Source organism: Akebia trifoliata, chromosome 8 (genome assembly GCF_017979445.1).
Source record: "Akebia trifoliata isolate Shusen 1 chromosome 8, ASM1797944v1, whole genome shotgun sequence".
NCBI lineage: Eukaryota > Viridiplantae > Streptophyta > Magnoliopsida > Ranunculales > Lardizabalaceae > Akebia > Akebia trifoliata.
In genome coordinates this window covers 46968850-46986738 of record NC_141382.1, presented here as the reverse complement: position 1 = coordinate 46986738, position 17889 = coordinate 46968850, and the positions used below count along the sequence as shown (strand labels likewise).

At 32.1% G+C, this 17889-nt stretch overlaps 1 protein-coding gene across 1 annotated transcript; it reads left to right on the top strand.

Annotated features, from left to right (window-relative positions):
* The first annotated feature begins 8688 nt into the window (after positions 1-8688).
* On the top strand, positions 8689-14105 carry LOC147397273 (putative glycosyltransferase At5g20260). Its single transcript, XM_086452806.1, has 4 exons — positions 8689-9120; positions 9208-9359; positions 10612-10966; positions 13196-14105. Exons 1-4 carry the CDS (start codon positions 8740-8742, stop codon positions 13856-13858), a joined length of 1551 nt encoding a protein of 516 aa, XP_086308932.1. The 5' UTR covers positions 8689-8739; the 3' UTR covers positions 13859-14105.
* The last annotated feature ends 3784 nt before the right edge of the window (positions 14106-17889 follow it).

Below are 17889 nucleotides of genomic sequence, written 5' to 3'. Positions count from 1 at the left end.
AGTTCTAAGTGGAAATATAATTTTCTATGAACATCAAAATAAGATTTGACTCGGGGCATTGGGCAATGTTAGTAGTCATTATGTTTCTTGGATCCTCTTTCTAATGACCATGAATGCTCAATAAAGAAAATTAATAATTTAAAGAAGTGTAATTCCCACTTGATTAAAATAGCACTTTGGTCTCCTTTAAACTCCTTTTCTTACTCTCGCATGTTTTTAGTAAGAGAGAGAACCTTCTTGATTTTAAAATTTATTAAAAGAAAAAAAAAAATTTACTTCATCTTAGTCCTTTAATCATCGAGTCGTGATAATCTGCACCCCCTCTAACCTATGCCCTCATCACAGAATCGTAGATCATTTGTCTCGGGATACACAAGAAAAAATTTATTATTTTATATATCCCAAGGCAAATGATCTACAGAAGATCTGGGGATGGGAGCATAAGAAGACATCAAAAAATCATTATTCTTTATCATCATTACATGGTCTTCTAGACATAAAAGTCTCTTTTTTCTCTTGTGGAAACCTTTTCTTATGTTGCATTTTCAAATACATTAATCCCACTTCATTCATATATGGCATCTTAGAGTCCTCTCTTTTTAGGGTTCTTTAGCATTGACTTTTACTTCCAATTATCATCAAAGAGGACGATTGGCCCTACTTGCATGAAAAATGAACTTTATTATTATTATTATCATTTGCTTGTGTATCATCACAAAATCAGAAAATAAAATATTAGATAGAAATATATTACATTAATCCCGATATGATTTCAGGGCACGATGAACATCATTACATTTAATTTTCATCAAAATGTACAATTAGTACAGATCAATCTGAATCTAGAATACAATGACTATGTGGTGTCTTACCATAATGGTCATGTATTTTGTCAAAATTACAGGCTCAGTCCTATCTTGAAATATTTATATATAAAAAATGTCATATACCCATTTTGGTATTTATTTATTTTACCAAAATGGGTTTGGTTTTAATTAGCTTAGATGATAAATCTTTGGATGGTGATATCAGAGACCTGGATTCAAATCCCGTCAACATCAAAATATTGAAGTCATTAAAAACAGGTTCACTGATAAATAAATAAAAATACATCTATCAATTTTGAATATTCTTTCTTTCTTCCTTTTGGACGGTTGAATATTCAATTTTTTTTATATTGAAAAAGAAAATACCATTTTTGGAAGAAAACAAAATCTAATAGTCAAACAAATAGCATGTGGGTGGCACGTGCAATGTAAGCACCCAAAGTACAAATTGTTACAAAAAGTTCCAAGTTCCAACAACTCATGCATTTTGCAATGAGAGTTTGCAGCAAATCCCAAGTTATAATCCTCAAACCCCTACCCCAAGCAAATAGATTCCGTTTCCAAAGTTCAACAATTTGTTTTTCGATAAAGACGTCTCTATCATGTGCGACTGTCTGTCAAGAACTTTTATTCTTAGCCTTGGATTCACGCAATTTTCAATTTGTATACAATTTCTAACCTCTGGGCCGGGGTACCTTTAACACTACCTTTGTTATTTATATTTATATTTGTGTTTAAATCTATGGGGTTAAAATCGTCATTAAATCCGATTTTTAGTGTATTGTACAGACATCCATGCTATCACTCAAGCCAAAGAAGTGTGACACTGACATGTTATCAATCAAAGTGACATGTAGCATTTAAAATATCTTTATCAAAATTTTGATAAGGATATGTAGGGATTTTAGTGATCATGTCAAACACTCAAATCACGTGATTAGCTTCAAATGTGCGGTTGAAATGAGAGGCAAAACAGATTACCCGTGGAACATTTAGGGCTGTAATGGATCAGACCAGACCAGACCAAAAATCCGATCCATTTCATAGCTTCAGATGTGGATTTAGGAGTTTTGTTATGATAAAATGTGAGAAAGTATATAAATTACATTATATTTTTTATATATAAATAAATGAGGTTTATTTGTATTTTGTATATATCAAACTGGATTTTATTGGATCAATTCCAAATCCAATTCTGGTCGTATTGTACCCATCAGGGGCGGAACAGGAGTTTTCCCATGTGGGGGCAACTAAGAATGAAAAAACTTTTGTAGAGTCAATATTAACGATTGTTATCTGTCATAATAGTTCAAAAATCTTTATTGATTTTAAAAATTCTTATGGGGACAAGTGCCCTTATTGTTCTAACTGTAATTCTGCCCATGAATCTCATGTCAACCTTGGTCCAATCCAATCTTGATTCATTGACAATCTTAGGATCATAATTCTTAGAGATATCTTTTCAATAATCTCTAGGAAGTTTTTTTTTTTAACAAAATGAATGGTCGGCTACAAAATTGGTTTTCTTGCACATTGTGCCAAGATCCACCATTGATGGGTATAAAAACCAATAGAACACTGTTAATCGAATGCTTATGGTCTTCATTTGGAGTCTAGTTTACTAGGATCCACCAACCTTAGTTTGCCGTGGTTGCACCTTATATTTCCTTGCTAAAATTATAAATTATTATTATAATTCATAACTTCGACCATGTTATTTGTTTGCTGCCTACCTCTGGATACGCCTAAAGAGCTGACCTAAATTTCATCACTTTTGACTTCGTGAAGTGTGTTTCATACAAGTCTTACGGATTTGGAACGCACATGGTTTCGAGAAACGGATTCGGTGTGCTTGTTTGGATCGGCGGAGTCAACCCATACATACATGGGTTGGGATCCATAGACTTGGAGTAAGAGAAGTCGTATTCGTCCAAAGTTTGAAGTTGACTCAACAAGTTTTAAAACTATGCTAAAAATCAACTTAATTATTTTTAATATAATCAGGATCCATTAACATAAACGATGTCTACGTGGCACATTTTGATTGGAGTTAAAACACATCGAACTGTTAACCAAGGTGTTTGAATTGTTTTATGCATCCCAATGTGTTTTGATCTCTAATTAAAACATGTTGTGTAAATTATAAGAGGAAGCGAATCCTTTGTAACAACTGTGTAGCACATTTTCAATCGTTGAAAGAGTGTTACGTCAATAATAAAATTAGATCTCACACTTAAAATATGGAGAGTTCAATAATCACTTGTTTTTAAAGACATGGATCTGCATAAATAAATAAATAAATTTTAACTTTTTATAATCATGATCACAAGAGGTTGAGATGTTATTTTTTTTTTTAAATACCTTTCTCTCATCCTTTGAAAGTGTGTTACAAGATTGTTACATGAATCGTGTGCTACAGAGGATCTACTTTCATTATAGGAACGGAACGGGAACATGACACCTCTTTAGATATTTCACGAATGCAATAAAATGATGAAATTCATTTCCTATGAAAATAAAATTTCATTGATGAAGAATTAGTTACCATCAAACATGCCCTTGGTAGGGGTGTCAATGGGTCGGTTCCGGTTTGATTCCTATGATATTTGGAATCATAACCTTTATGTTTTATCGGTTCCGATTCCGATTTTAAAATAAGTGGAACTGAAATCAGAATCATAAAAAATCATGGGTTACCTGTCAGTTTCAATTCTCAATAATCGAATGAGAAAAATTATTTCAAAATCATTATAATAAAAATTCTTCTAAAAAATAATATATTATTTGTAAAGTATCAATTTAATAATAATTTGTGTCACTAAAATGATGATTTAATGACTTTTATTTTCAAACATTAAAATGAATTTCTTTTACAAGTAATAAATTTAAAAAGAAATGACTCTTCTTAAACTCAAACATTTAGTTTATATGAAATTTAAAGAATTTTATATCATATATATTAATTTTAAAATATAGGATTAGCTTGAATCATGTATAATGTAAAAATAAATGATAAAATAAATCGATTTCGAGTACCCGTAGGTACTCATTGGATAGAATCTAATGATTTCGATTCCTATCGATTCCATATTAGACCTAACTCTAATTGAGTCTAATAAAAAAAGAATCAAAACTAGAGTTTTTAATTTCGATTTCTGTTTGATTCGGGTAAATGAGTATCCATTGACACCCCTAACCCTTGGTAAGGATGATGTGACAACTATAGGTGGCCCCCCAATGAATGAATTACGTGGTCTTATCCCTAAAGCTCGAAAATCTTGTGAAGTACACGTTTTTTTATCCAAACTGACAATCCTTCCTCTCTTTTTCTCCCCACTCCAGTCCTTGTTGAATTGGAATTTCTTAGTGGATTGTCTTTTATTATAAAGCCCCTTGTCTCATAGTGCCAAGTTGCCTGATTTCACATGGAGACTCACTACCAATATGATGATGAGAGACTAACTAAAACATGTTAGATGGTTAATAAAATGACTTCTTTCATTCTGAATTCCAAAATAATTGGTCAAGAGATAGTTTATAAAGATGTAAAGTAATTATTTCTTTTAAGTCTCTCCAAGTCTAAGGTCATATTCATAAATGAAAACGTTAAGATCTTCAAAATGTAAACTATGTTATGAATTTTCATTTTCAAGCCTATTTCTTTTGTTCATATATTTTTTAGGTTTTTTTTTCATTTTAGAAAAGTTTTGTTTTGATAATATTATTAGTTATAATCATAAATCATTGATTTTTTTTTTTTTTTTGTGTTTTACTAGGAATAAAACTATTTTTGATTTAATAAAAATTATTTTCGAGAGTTTTCTTTTTTGATAGATTCCAAATTTTCTTATTCCTTCATTGTTTTGCACTGTGTCAAATTAATTTCGTACTGAGTTTTGCTTTGGCATAGTAAGCAAGAGTAGATTTATAGTGGAGGTACTTGCCCCACAATGTTTATAAATAAATAAAAAAAGTAGATTCTCCTCTTGAGAATTTAATATATTTTGAGTTGGCCGCTATTAACTTTTGACAATTACTCCCACCCGACTTAAGTTTTTGGATTTATTAAAACTCTTCTACTTAGTTAATATTTGATAGTTACTTGTCCCAACTCTCATAATGACATTGCTCATTGACTTAGGTATTTTCTCATAGACTAATAAGAAATAACCTAAATGTAATTTTTTACAACATCTAACAAACAACCTATGAATTTTCGTCTCAAAATCACTCATCTTCATGTTCTTTAACATTATCAGACAACTATAATTTACCCCCACTACAAGAAAACCTAATTCCATCTCTGATAGTAGGAGCATATCAAATAATTTAGAAATTTCTCATAAAAATAAAAATATATATTCTATTAAATATATTTTTTTCTTTTCTTAATAAATGCATGTCTTTTGTAATTTACTCAAATCAAAATCATTGGGACCACACAGAAGTCCCAAGTCCAACAAAAGAACACGACACCTTAAAACCATATAATTCGTCCTTCAAAATTGACCTTTTCAATTGGGAAACATTTGATCCATTTATCCAATATCAATTAAATTTTTAACTAACTTTATAATAATTTCAAGAAAATTGGTCTTTAATTAGGAAAGTGAATGTTAAAACTTGTGAAGGTTCTAAAATTTGACTAAGTAAATCAATGTTTTATGAGGTTTAAATTGTGTGGTTGGTCTTAAAACTATTGTCAATTTCTTGTGGGATCCACATGTACCCAAAGCCCCTGATTACAAAATACAAACAAAATATTGGTTTATCTTAGTTAAAGTCAAAACAAATGGACCACATTTTGGGTCCACTGACCTATGGAATCTCAGTACTCCCATTGGTGGGCCCACATCACTGATTTTTCACACGATTGTTGATTTGTGCATTTAAACATTTAATTATGAGCTTTGAGTATTGGTGATCAACACTTGATGCTTCCTCTGACAACATTTGGCCCTTAATTATCACACATAATTATCACACGTGGGTTATTTAAGTACACGTGTCATGATTAAGAGACCGTGGGTCCAATTTCTTGAAGCATCTTTGTGGATCAAAAGTTTTCTCTTCAAATTCAGTCGTAGCCAGTAGCCGCCGTGGAAGGGAGGATGCTACTCTGAGTCTCTGACTTATCAAATTCGGTGGCTGGCTTAATATGACGTCAAAATTCTTATTTTTAAAGAAAAAAAATTAATCTCTAACCACGTGTCCACGTTTCACTGGTTGAGGCAAAATACTCATAGAAACTCTCGTGACTACCGAAAGAATCCTAGGAATCTGCGCTTATCACTAAGATCTTAGTTTTATGTTTGATAATTGATATTCTACCTCAAATACTATAGTTAGCAACTCTGTATAATTCATATACACGATTTTTTTTTTTTTATAATAATATTAAAAAAATATATCATCAAATTCAACTCCTTAAAAAAAATTATTAACTTTTATTTTTTTTTCAAATTATTCACAATTTATTTATTTATTTAAAAATGGAAAAGAGAAAAGTTTGTAACAAAAAAATTTAAAACTACATGACTCATTTTTTTATATATATAAATTTATGTTGTAATTAGTTTGAAATTTGTTCAATATTATTTTAGAATGAAATAAGTAAAATCTATTATTAATGTGTTTTAAAGTATCTAAATGTTTCTGGCTCGTAGAATTAAGGAAAATTATTAAAAAATAATAATTTTTGAGAAATTATCAAAAAAGTAAATTAACCGATGGCCTAATCATCGGTTTTCAGTCTAAATTTAATCATATACCCAAAATACCCTTCACTGAAACTAGACTTGCCAAAAATAATAAGATATTTGTATACATGTTTGTTAACTTTGATAATTTTTCAAGAATTATTATATTTTTAATAATTATAAAATAATATATTTTTTTTTTTTAATAAATTTTCCTACAATCTAATAAGACTTAAAAATATTTGGTAGGAAAATCTTCTCTTGAACTATTGTTCAATTGAATTTTATTATTATCTCAAGTCAATCCTATAATTCATTTGAATATGAACGTAAGTTGGACAACATATAAAATAGTACTTCACGAGCAAAGGCGAAAACCAAAAACTAGGTTCAAATCATACATTTTAGGATACTTGATTTACATAAGAATGAATTTAGAGATTATATTTCTATTGACACACCAAATTTTACTAGAAGACTTTAGATGTGTCACATAAATTGAAGTTTTATAATAAAATTTGGAGCGGCAATAAAAAGAATTTAAGGGTCGTTTGCGACAGATATCAGAACATGGTTTTGATGGTGATTTCAGGAATTTGCGAATCTTAATCGATCTAGAGAAAGAATTTTTTCTTTTTTCTTGCTTACCTCGAACGTCTATTTTGACTTAAAAATCGTTTACGTCAGATTTTCTACTTCGGTAGCCGAGTTCAAACAAAACTCCTCCATACGTTACCGCACCACGTATCCTAATAAATGTTAGTTTATTCGTGGCTGACTGTCGGTGGGACACGTGGTATCGATTCTCTTAAAATGTATTTTAAGAATTTTTAGGTTGTAAATCCTTCTAATTTAATGAATGGTGGTTTTAGAGATACCGCTGCACATTTGGGTCATTATTAGAGATGCCCCTGTATATTGAAACTGATCACATGCACCCTTTACCTAGGTTTTGTAAGTGAGACTAAAATCTAAAATGTCTTAAAAGCCCTCTTGGCTTTGACTTTTAGTAGAAGAGTTACGATCCAAGACATTGTTTCATTCGTATAACTGTGTATGGTGACTACATGGCAAGGTTTAATTGAAGATTAAACACATCGGATTGCATGCAAGGTAGAAAATAACTAGGTTAGGAGATCAATGTGTTTTAAGTTCCAATCAAAATGTATCACATATAGACTCTTTTCTTATACAATCGGAATGGGATACTTGACCTGATCCTTAGCAAAAGAGTCATTCTACACTTGCTTTGTTGGATACTGCGTTGATGTGGTAGTGCATAGATAATCTACGATTCTCTATGCACTACCATGTCAATGCAATGTTGAACACAGTGTTCAACGAAATTAGCAAAAATCCTTAATTTTCTTTCCAACATCAATTGCTTTCCACCTTTAAGGTAAGGGTTTTATTCTAACCCTCCTCTTCACCTTTTTTTTTTCCTCTCTTTTTGAGAATTCCATCTTCTTCAATCTTCAAATCTTAAAAAGCAAGAACGAATTTTTAGGTTAAAAAAAACATTATGAAGAGTTTTTAATAATTTATACGTGACAATATCATATTGAACCTTACAATTTTGAGAATGATAGATATTTTAGATAGAAAAATCAAGGATTTTCTATAACACATTGAAGACTAGGTTGAACAGGTTAAAAGCCGTTTAACCTATATATTTACATCTTAAAGATAATTAATATGAGGTAGAAAATCAAAGGACTTTCGCTAAACCAGGAAGACAAGGGCATATAAGTCATTTAATGTTACTCCCTATTACAAAACCCAAACCAAGGGGTAGGATTGTTATTAGATTGGATCTGATTCAAAATCCAATCCATTCTAATATGATAACTTCGGATTTCGATCAATGACTTAGATTTTGATAATTAAGCATTTAATCCATTCTAATATTACATATATTTGTTTAAATATATGAAGTTTATTTGGATTTTGTACATCAAATTGGATTTGTTCAGATTTGGACCTGAATAGGTTAGTTCTAGATCTAATCCGACCCTAATTGGTTTGGTACAAAACTAAATCCTATCCGATCCAATGACAGCCTTATCAAGGGGCATGTAATCAGTTTGAAAGCACAGCGGGGGGCGTCTCTAATATTTACCAAAAGAAGTGGGGGTATGTGTAATCATCCATTAATAAATAATCTCTTTCTTTCAAGAACTCACAAAACAGAAAAAGAAAAAGACAGAGAAACCATGGCAGCCTTCAGCTGCACTACACTTTTGTTACTATGCCCTATTCTTCTTCTTCTTCTCCTCTTCTCTTTCTCTCCTCTCAACAAACCCAACCCAAGCTTCTTCTCTCCTTCTTCTTCTTCTTCTTCTTCTTCTTTATCTTCTATTTCATATTCTTCTCCTCCTTCTCCTACTCATTCTTCTCTTCCTTCTTTGTCTTATTCTTCTTCTCTTACTTCAAATCAAACAAACACAAATCATGAAAACACCCCACAAATCTCTCTTTCTCCTTCTCCTTCTCCTTCTCCCACTCCAATCGAATCTATCTCTAATGGGTCTCTTTCATCTCCCCTTAATATCACAAGTGAGAGAACAACTGCTCCAACTGAATCTCGTATTAAAGTAAGTAAAAAAAACCAAACCCAGTTCGATTAAATTCATTTATGTTGTTATTTATTACAAAAAAAATTGGTTTTTTATTTTTTGCAGGAAAAGAGTAGTTTGGATAGAATTGAAGATGGTCTAGCAAGAGCTCGAGCTGCGATTCGAGAGGCGGTTCGTTCTCGTAACTACACCTCATTTAAAGATGAAGATTTCATCCCCAGAGGATCCATTTACAGAAACCCATACGCCTTTCATCAGTTAAGATCACACAAAACTAACTAAATTTTACTTCTTTAATTGTTCATTTAATTTTTGAACCAATATTTAATAATTTAGATTTATATTCATATTTAGTATCTTTCTCCTCTTTAGGAAAGCTTCTAATTTCCCAATCTTTTCTTGCTAAATCCATAAATCTAAAGCGACAACTCACCTCGAATTTTTCGATTTGACTCGATCGAATTTCGAGGTAAATAATTAAATAAGCATCATCCAACTTTAAAAACTCATCATTTCGACTCGGTAACTCGGTCTCCGGTATTCCCTTGGTACTTTACGGTGTTCTTTTATATATATTTTGGGGAAAATATTTTTTTTTTAATTTTGGGGAAAATATTAGTATAAGGAGGTGTTAAGAAATTAAATTTCTAGAGATTCCTTATCAACGAATTCCAAAAAATTCCGTGCCAATCTTTACCAACCCTCTTGGTCCAAAAGTGATATGAGCTTTAGAAAAGTCAGAATATTTTATTGACTCACTCGATTTGACATCAGAGTCAACTCGAATCGGTAAAATCTGATCCGAGTCGAGTTTTCAAGTTTCTGCTAAACTAAATTATGAAAGTTACATCAGTGTAGTTTTGGGGTTACCAAACTTCCATGAAACGGTACTTCACCAATCAAATGGTCTCGATTGTCTTACAATTAGCCAACACATCCCAATGGTTCTTTTGTTGGAACTTGGAACAGTCTTAAATAACACTGATTGATTTGTTGCTTGAACATGGTTATTGATCAAAAGCAACCAGAACCATCCGATTAGTAAGATTTTTAGTTATTTATGGTGGCCCACATTCAATGGTCACGATAAGTTCTTCTCCTCATTGATTGAGTTATTAATTCCCTAGCAATTTGTACTCTCTCTCTCACTCTAGTCTCATAAGATTCACATGTGACTCATTGATGTTCACACTAAATTTCGGAACCTTGTTCCTTTACTTTCGTAACTGCCACTTGTCAGTTCCATATGTTACTCTCACTCATTAATGTGACCGATACGTTACGTATATTATTGATGATTAATCGAGTTCATACTTATCCTCATTAATGTAGTCAGAATAGAAGTCAATGCTTTGATCCTATCCTATGTATGGTAAATTCCCATATCTAATATAAAAGATTAAACAAAAATCAACTTGATTGGGTGATCAGAACCAATCAAATAATTATTTTTTAAAATCTTAATGGTTAGTATCATTAAACCTTTTCTTTATAAATATAAATAATCAGGAGCCATATTGAGATGGAGAAGAGATTCAAGGTGTGGACATATAGGGAAGGCGAGCCACCATTGGCACACGATGGGCCAGTTAACAACATCTATTCGACAGAAGGGCAATTCATTGACGAGATGGATAGTGGGAAGAACCCATTTTCAGCTCGTCATCCCGACGAGGCTCATGCATTCTTCCTTCCTTACAGTGTGACTAATGTCATTCGATTCGTTTACAAACCAGTTACGTCGTTTGCTAGAGATCGTCTCCAACGCTTCGTGACAGATTATATAAATGTCGTAGCTAATAAGTACCCATATTGGAATAGAAGCAATGGGGCCGATCATTTTATGGTGTCTTGTCACGATTGGGTACGTATGACACCTTGCTTACTCCTTATTTATTTATTTATTTATTATTATAAGTAGGTGTGACATTCATTTGATGGGTTCCACTGGGATGACCTTTAGTGATCGATTCATAGTGGCTCATCTATAATGGTTTTGTTGGCATTAGAATATCCTTTTCAAGTTGATATATTTTAAGTCAATTATATAGGTTAATGGACAAAATGCTCACTAATTAAATATTTAAATATGATATTTGTAATAATGTAAATATATATATGGACCCCAATTGCCTCCTCTATTGGACAACTATTTGGAAGTGTAGTTTATTATTTAATTCTAGTACCATTAAAATTAATCAATGACCCTAATGAGTACATTCTTTAGGGGATGGAGCAAGTGCTATGCACGTGATGATATAAGTGGTTTCTCTGTTTTTTTGAATATTACAGTTTCTCAGTAAAAGTAAAGTTTTTTTTTTTTTCCCTCTTTTTCTTTATTTTAAAATATTATCTTGTTCTTTATAGCAAGTTAGAATTTATTTAAAAATAAATTTATAATTGCTTTATCTTTTCTTTTTTCAGATTTTCGAAACGGCATTAATTAGATTCGATTCTCGTCAAGATTTTTCACAATGATATTCCCATGATATTATAAGTAAATATTTTATTAAAATATCAATTATTATAATACATGCAAAATATAGATGATTATTTTAATTATTCAATTATGATTTATATAAATTATTTATTATACTAATTATACAAAGAATGGTGATAATCGGACTATCCAAACCCACACAGCACAATCAGTCGACTCTCCTAACTTGTCAAGTTCGAGAGCTTTAGATCCATAGGCCTCGGGATATACATTTTTATGAGTTGTGTGCCCCGAGACTTGCGTATCTGTGACTCCGAACTTGCCCCGTAGAAAAAGTTGATTGAGTGTGCCACATGACATGGGTAGTCAGATTATCACAATTCTTACACAAATTTAATAATAAGAAAGTCCATGTGATTATTTAAGTGACATATGTGTGACACTTACATTGCTTAAATGGCCAAAAAGAGGACACGTGAGACAGTTGGCAATGGAATTGTCTTACCATTAAGGCTGCCTTCGAGACCCATATAATAAACAAACATGTGCTATATGTTCAACATGTTGACTTACTATATTCGATATAACTTGTAAGTATAAAATCCTTATAATCTGGCTACCTCTCATTGTAAACTCAATCGATTATTTTGACGTGATAAGTTTGGGAACTCTAGATCAGTAATACTTGGGATACACGGCTGCACTTCCCCATAAAATTGTGTATCTTAAGGAAATCATGTTTCCCAAGGAGTTGAGATCTACAATTGTTGAATTTATTACATTAAATAGTCGATTGAGTATGTCACGTGGGGTAGTCAGATTATCACAAGTCAATAAATATATTAATCGTAATAATATAATAGATTCGTATAAATAAAATATGTATATTTAGTCTTGTGCTTTTAAACTTTAATTTCTATTATATAAAAGGAAAATGCTGAACTCACTACACTCGATGTTGTGTTGATGTGATAGTGTCTTCGGAACCTTAAATTTTTCTCTTTGAATCTCGAGGAAAAAAATTTATTGTTCTAGGAATCCAACCATGTTGGTATAGTGTTGAGCACAGTGTCGAGCACAATCAATTTTGATCGACCCTATATAGAATATAGTGTTGGGATCCTACATTGTAATTACTAGAGGGAGTCGTCCCGATATCCAAGCTAACCAAGTTTTGAGTACGTTAGTGTGAATCGCGGGTCACATTTACTCATTAGAGATCCAAGACGTCCCAATATTTTGGAAAATTTGGTTGAGTCAACTATTTTTAGGTTTTTTCAAGAAAATGTATTTAAAATTTTGTAATTTACATAAATTAGAAATTTATAGTTAAATATTTATTAATTTAATTATAGTAGAAAAAATATTTATATTTTATTGAAATTGATTTCAAGAAGGTGACTTTTATGAGATGAGATGAGATGAGATGCTCGGGCAGGGCAAGGCAACTTGATCTTGACGAATGCTTAAGATGAGACCTAAAAAAAGGGTTGCATTTAAAAGACATGATTGAGACTAGCACCCTACTTGATAGATTTAAAATTGATCTCGACGTTTGTGGTGCAAATCATTTGCAAATTTTACATATTTTAAAATTTGTAAAAATATTTAGTAATCTAGTTTTACTGATTTTTCTTAATTTGTGATTTTCAGGCACCAGATATTTCTGATGCAGACCCAGAGTTCTTCCGCAACTTCATTAGAGTTCTCTGCAACGCCAACACAACCGAAGGTTTCGAACCTGGAAGAGATGTATCTTTGCCCGAAATCTACCTCCCATTTGGACGCCTGGGCCCACCATACCTCGGTCAACCACCTTCCAACCGTCCGATCCTTGCTTTCTTCGCTGGTGGGGCACACGGCTCTATAAGAAAGTTCCTACTGAAGCACTGGAAAGAAAAAGACAATGAGGTCCAAGTTCATGAGTACCTCCCTAAAGGCCAAAACTACACTAAATTAATGGGCCAAGCCAAATTCTGTTTGTGCCCGAGTGGGTGGGAAGTTGCCAGCCCAAGAGTTGTTGAGGCCATATATGCGGGTTGTGTTCCGGTTATAATTTCGGATCACTATGTGTTACCATTTAGTGATGTGTTGGATTGGAGCAAGTTTTCGGTTTCCATACCGGTTCAGAAGATACCCAAAATTAAGACGATATTGCAAGGGATAACGACGGATAACTATCTAAGAATGCAAAAGAGGGTTCGGCGTGTGCAGAAGCATTTTGTGGTCAATCGGCCCTCGCAAAGGTTTGATGTGATTCATATGGTGCTACATTCGATTTGGTTAAGAAGGCTCAATCTTCGGGTGTTGGGTTGATTATTTAAATTTTGCTTTGTAAATTTTGATTTGATGTGCATTTACGAATATTGTATTGCATGTGTATTAATTATTGTATTCATGAGGACGGTCAATGAATCGGATTCAGATTGGAATGGGGTCAATAAGATTGTTTCCGATAATTTATTGGGTCGGGTCCTTATGGGGCCCTCAATATTCGATTTCAAATCCAATTTGAAAGGAATGTAAATAATAAAACAGGACGATTGTCTCTCTTTTGTCTTTATCTCCCCATAAAAAAATGAATCTCAAAGGCACATTTCAATTTTTATTTTTTATTTTGAATTCCTCTCCTTTAAAGGGTACTAACAACTTTATGAGTCGTGATTTTTTTATGCCCCCTCTGACACACACCCCTTTACGTGGCATGGGTTAGAACCATATATATTTTCTCTCGAGATACACAACCGTACATCTCTAAAATTTTGTGCAATTGTTTATCCCGAGGAAATAATCTATTGTTTTAGCACATGCCACTTTAGGGAACGTGTGTCAGAGGGGGGCTGCCAGAAAATCATTATTCCAACTTTATTGTCCTTCCTCTTCTACCCACCTTCCAAAAATATCCCTTCAATTTCTATATATTGACTTTAGTCTTCTTCTCTTTTCTTGTAATACCCCTCAAAATTTATTGTCTTTCCTCTTCCCTCTCTTATCCAGTAATTTCCTTCCAATTTTATTGTATTTCTTTTACCCTCTTAAACTCAGAGAGGATGTCCTTAGGCACTGTCGAAATATATCGTATATTTGAAAAAAGAAAAGTTTGGCAAGGGATAGTATGATTATGAAGTTACTGCCTAGACACACTTTTAGAATATTTATTTTAACAAAACATATATCCATTTTATTTTTATAATTTTTATAAAAAAAATAATAAGTAATTTACTTAATTTTAGTAAAATGGGCATCGTTATATGATCATTTTAATGAATTTTTCCTTACACATATATGTAGTTCTTGATAAATATTTTAAAAATGTTTCTAGACCAGTAAATTGCAGAAACAATAAATCCAATAATTGACTTTCATGAATGGTTTTTCTCGCTATTAGTAAACATAAGTCACGAAATGCACACGGGCGCGAGCCAGGAGTTTGTCCATGTGGGGGCAAATAAGATACTTAAAATTTAAATTAAAAAAAAAAAATGTGGGGGCAATTGTGACGGATTTTGTAATTCCTCGCAGTAATCCGTCACAATAGCCATATAATTCTTATGTTTTATCAAAAAAGCTTATTTGTAATTTAAGATATTGATTAAAGGAATCTTGAAGATTACATGGTAAAAATGATATTTTTGTAATTTTGAAAACTAAGCAACTTGATTATATAATTACAATTTTCTTGGCATTTTACCAAATTAGCCTTAGTTATATTAGATGTAAATATAAAAGTGAGGGCATTTATGGCACTCAAATTTTGGTGCCAAACCACTTCTACTCTGCCATCTTTCATTATAATAGTAAAGATATGTATAAATTCCAACCCACTTAATTTCATGTTTTAATGGTTGGGATTATATGTTTTTCTCATATGCATTCACACATGTTATGGACTGGATCCATAGTAAATCGATATGTGATTGATTTGTAAATCAATCTGATTTATTCCAGACAGGCCTGGATTATGATTTGAGCCATCAGACTGTATTCCATCAGGCCCAAATTCTGGTAAGGCCCGGCCCATGGATAGCCCTACTATATCTTAATACTTTTACAGTCTTAGGAGCTGTTAACTGATGTTATAAATACTTAGCACAAAATAATTAAATTAAAAAAAAAAAAAAAATCGATAAAGATACCCTACTTACTTAACACATGCATTTGAGCCAAACATTTAATATATTTTACTACTAAAAATCCAAATAAATAAAATAAAAACCTATTTTCACCTTTTTTTTTTAATAGGGGCAAATCCTTTGTGCTGTTTTTTTTTTTTTCTACAGTTCCATGTAATTCAATTAGATGGTTGGGAGAGTGCCACATGGATTTGAGACAAAATCCTTTGGTTGTAATGTTGGAGTTAAGTGGTCATTCATTTTCAATCTATTTGATCAAAGATTAAAAATGAATTTTCTTTTCCCTTCAAATCATGATCAAAACATGGCTGATGTGTTATATTTTAATTTGAGTTATGATAATCTGACTACCACATGACACACTCAATCGACTCTCCTGATGTGACAAGTTCGAGAATCATAAATTTGTACATCTCAGGATACACATTTTTATGGGGAAGTGCAATTTTGTATCCCGAGGTGTACAAATCTATGCTTCTCAAATTTGTCACATCAAGAGAGTTGATTTAGTGTGTCACGTGAGGTAGTCGAATTATCACAATTCTTTTAATTTTCAACATGGCTTATCTAATATCTACTATTGAAAGAGTACAACACCTAATTACAGTAAATGGTACCACAGAGGATCCACTCGCTTCTTGATAAGGACCAAAATTATATTTTTAAGAGTAAGAAGTGGTGGTGGAGGTACTGCTGTAATGCACCAACATATATTTGAAGTCATATTTATTTATTTATTTATGAAAAATTTGGTGTATTTATAACTTTTAAGATAAGTTAATAACTAACTGCTATATATCGGGTTCGGGGCAAATCGGGCAACCCAAAAACTGAATCCGAGCCCAACCCAATTAAATTGGTGAAAAATTTCTGCCCGGACCTGACTAAATGTTAGGTTGAACCCAACGGGCTCGGATTTGACCCGCCTAATAACCATGTTGCAAGTTAATATAGTAATAATAGTAATACCATATAAGGTTGAATATAAATCTCTTTGGTTAAATAACTTCATGGCTAAATTGATGGTTGTAAGCTAAGCTGAGGTAGAAAGAGTTAAGTAAGGTTAGGTTGGTAGTCATCGTAGAATTTTGATTGTAGTTTTAATCACTCCATGTCATGACACTCGATGGTGTAACATTGCCAAGGAAACTATGGGAGTGGGAAGTATGATCAATTCGGTCATCTTCTAGAGTGTTGCGATGCGTGCTTGCTAAGTTGATTAAAAATTGGGAGCGTTGATGTAGAAGTTTGGATTTGAAACTCACCTTCACTTACTGGTTACTAACCACTAATCTCGTTTGTCTAGTAAAAGAAAAAGAGTCTAACTAGCCTTAATGAGATATTGGGGTGACAAATCTCGAGGTCTTGTTTTATGCATCTCGAAATTTTTTTACGGTGGGGGAGGATTGGTAAGGCCTTCCTCCTCACTTTCTTAGTAAGGAAAGGGTTTCTAAAAAAAAATAAAAAAAATAGTATGTAAGAAAAAAAAAATTAATTAAGAAATGAAAGATTTTTCCCACACTTAAAATGTGAAAATTTTAACATGTTAGATATCATTTTTTTTTTTACTTTGTAATATTGCACCAAAAATGAAATTTGATGTAAGGCTTCTCTTAATAGTTCATTTAGTAAAACTTTTCTTTTTAGTCAATCCCTGAACCCCACTTCTCACATTTCTCGTGATTGAAATGCTAAATATGCATAATCGGTTAAACTCACCATTTTCATATAAAAAATTGGATTTTCATTATCCCAATCAAGTTTCGGGGACTTAATTCCAATGTAAATGATTTGAAAAAGGAAGAAGTAATTTTCAAGCATTTGGAAGACTTGTATAAAAAAATTAGGATTTTTTTTTGGCTTCGTTCTTGAATGAATATCGATCAAAGATGGATTTTTTGGTTTGATATCATCTAGACGAGTCGTTATGTCAAGTTTTTAGTAGATATTTCCATATATTTTAGTCGAAAAATCTTGAAAAACAAAAACAGATGGATTTTACAGTGTCAAGTTCGATAATTGTCAAGTTCAACAGTAAAAAATGTTGAACTCAACGATAAGAAGTGGTGACCTCAACAATAAATAAAAATCGACAAGCTCAACGAAAATAATTAGTGAGTTCAACAGTGAAAATGTTGACTTTGACAGTAAATAAAGATTGGTGAGCTCGACAAGAAGAATGGTAACCTCGACAATAATGAGGTACAATTAAGA

Coding starts and splice junctions, on each gene's coding strand:
- LOC147397273 (XM_086452806.1), top strand. CDS start 8,740: ATGGCAGCCTTCAGCTGCACTACACTTTTGTTACTATGCCCTATTCTT. Junction 9,360..10,611: donor AACCCATACGCCTTTCATCA/GTTAAGATCACA, acceptor ATAAATAATCAG/GAGCCATATTGAGATGGAGA. Junction 10,967..13,195: donor TGGTGTCTTGTCACGATTGG/GTACGTATGACA, acceptor TGTGATTTTCAG/GCACCAGATATTTCTGATGC.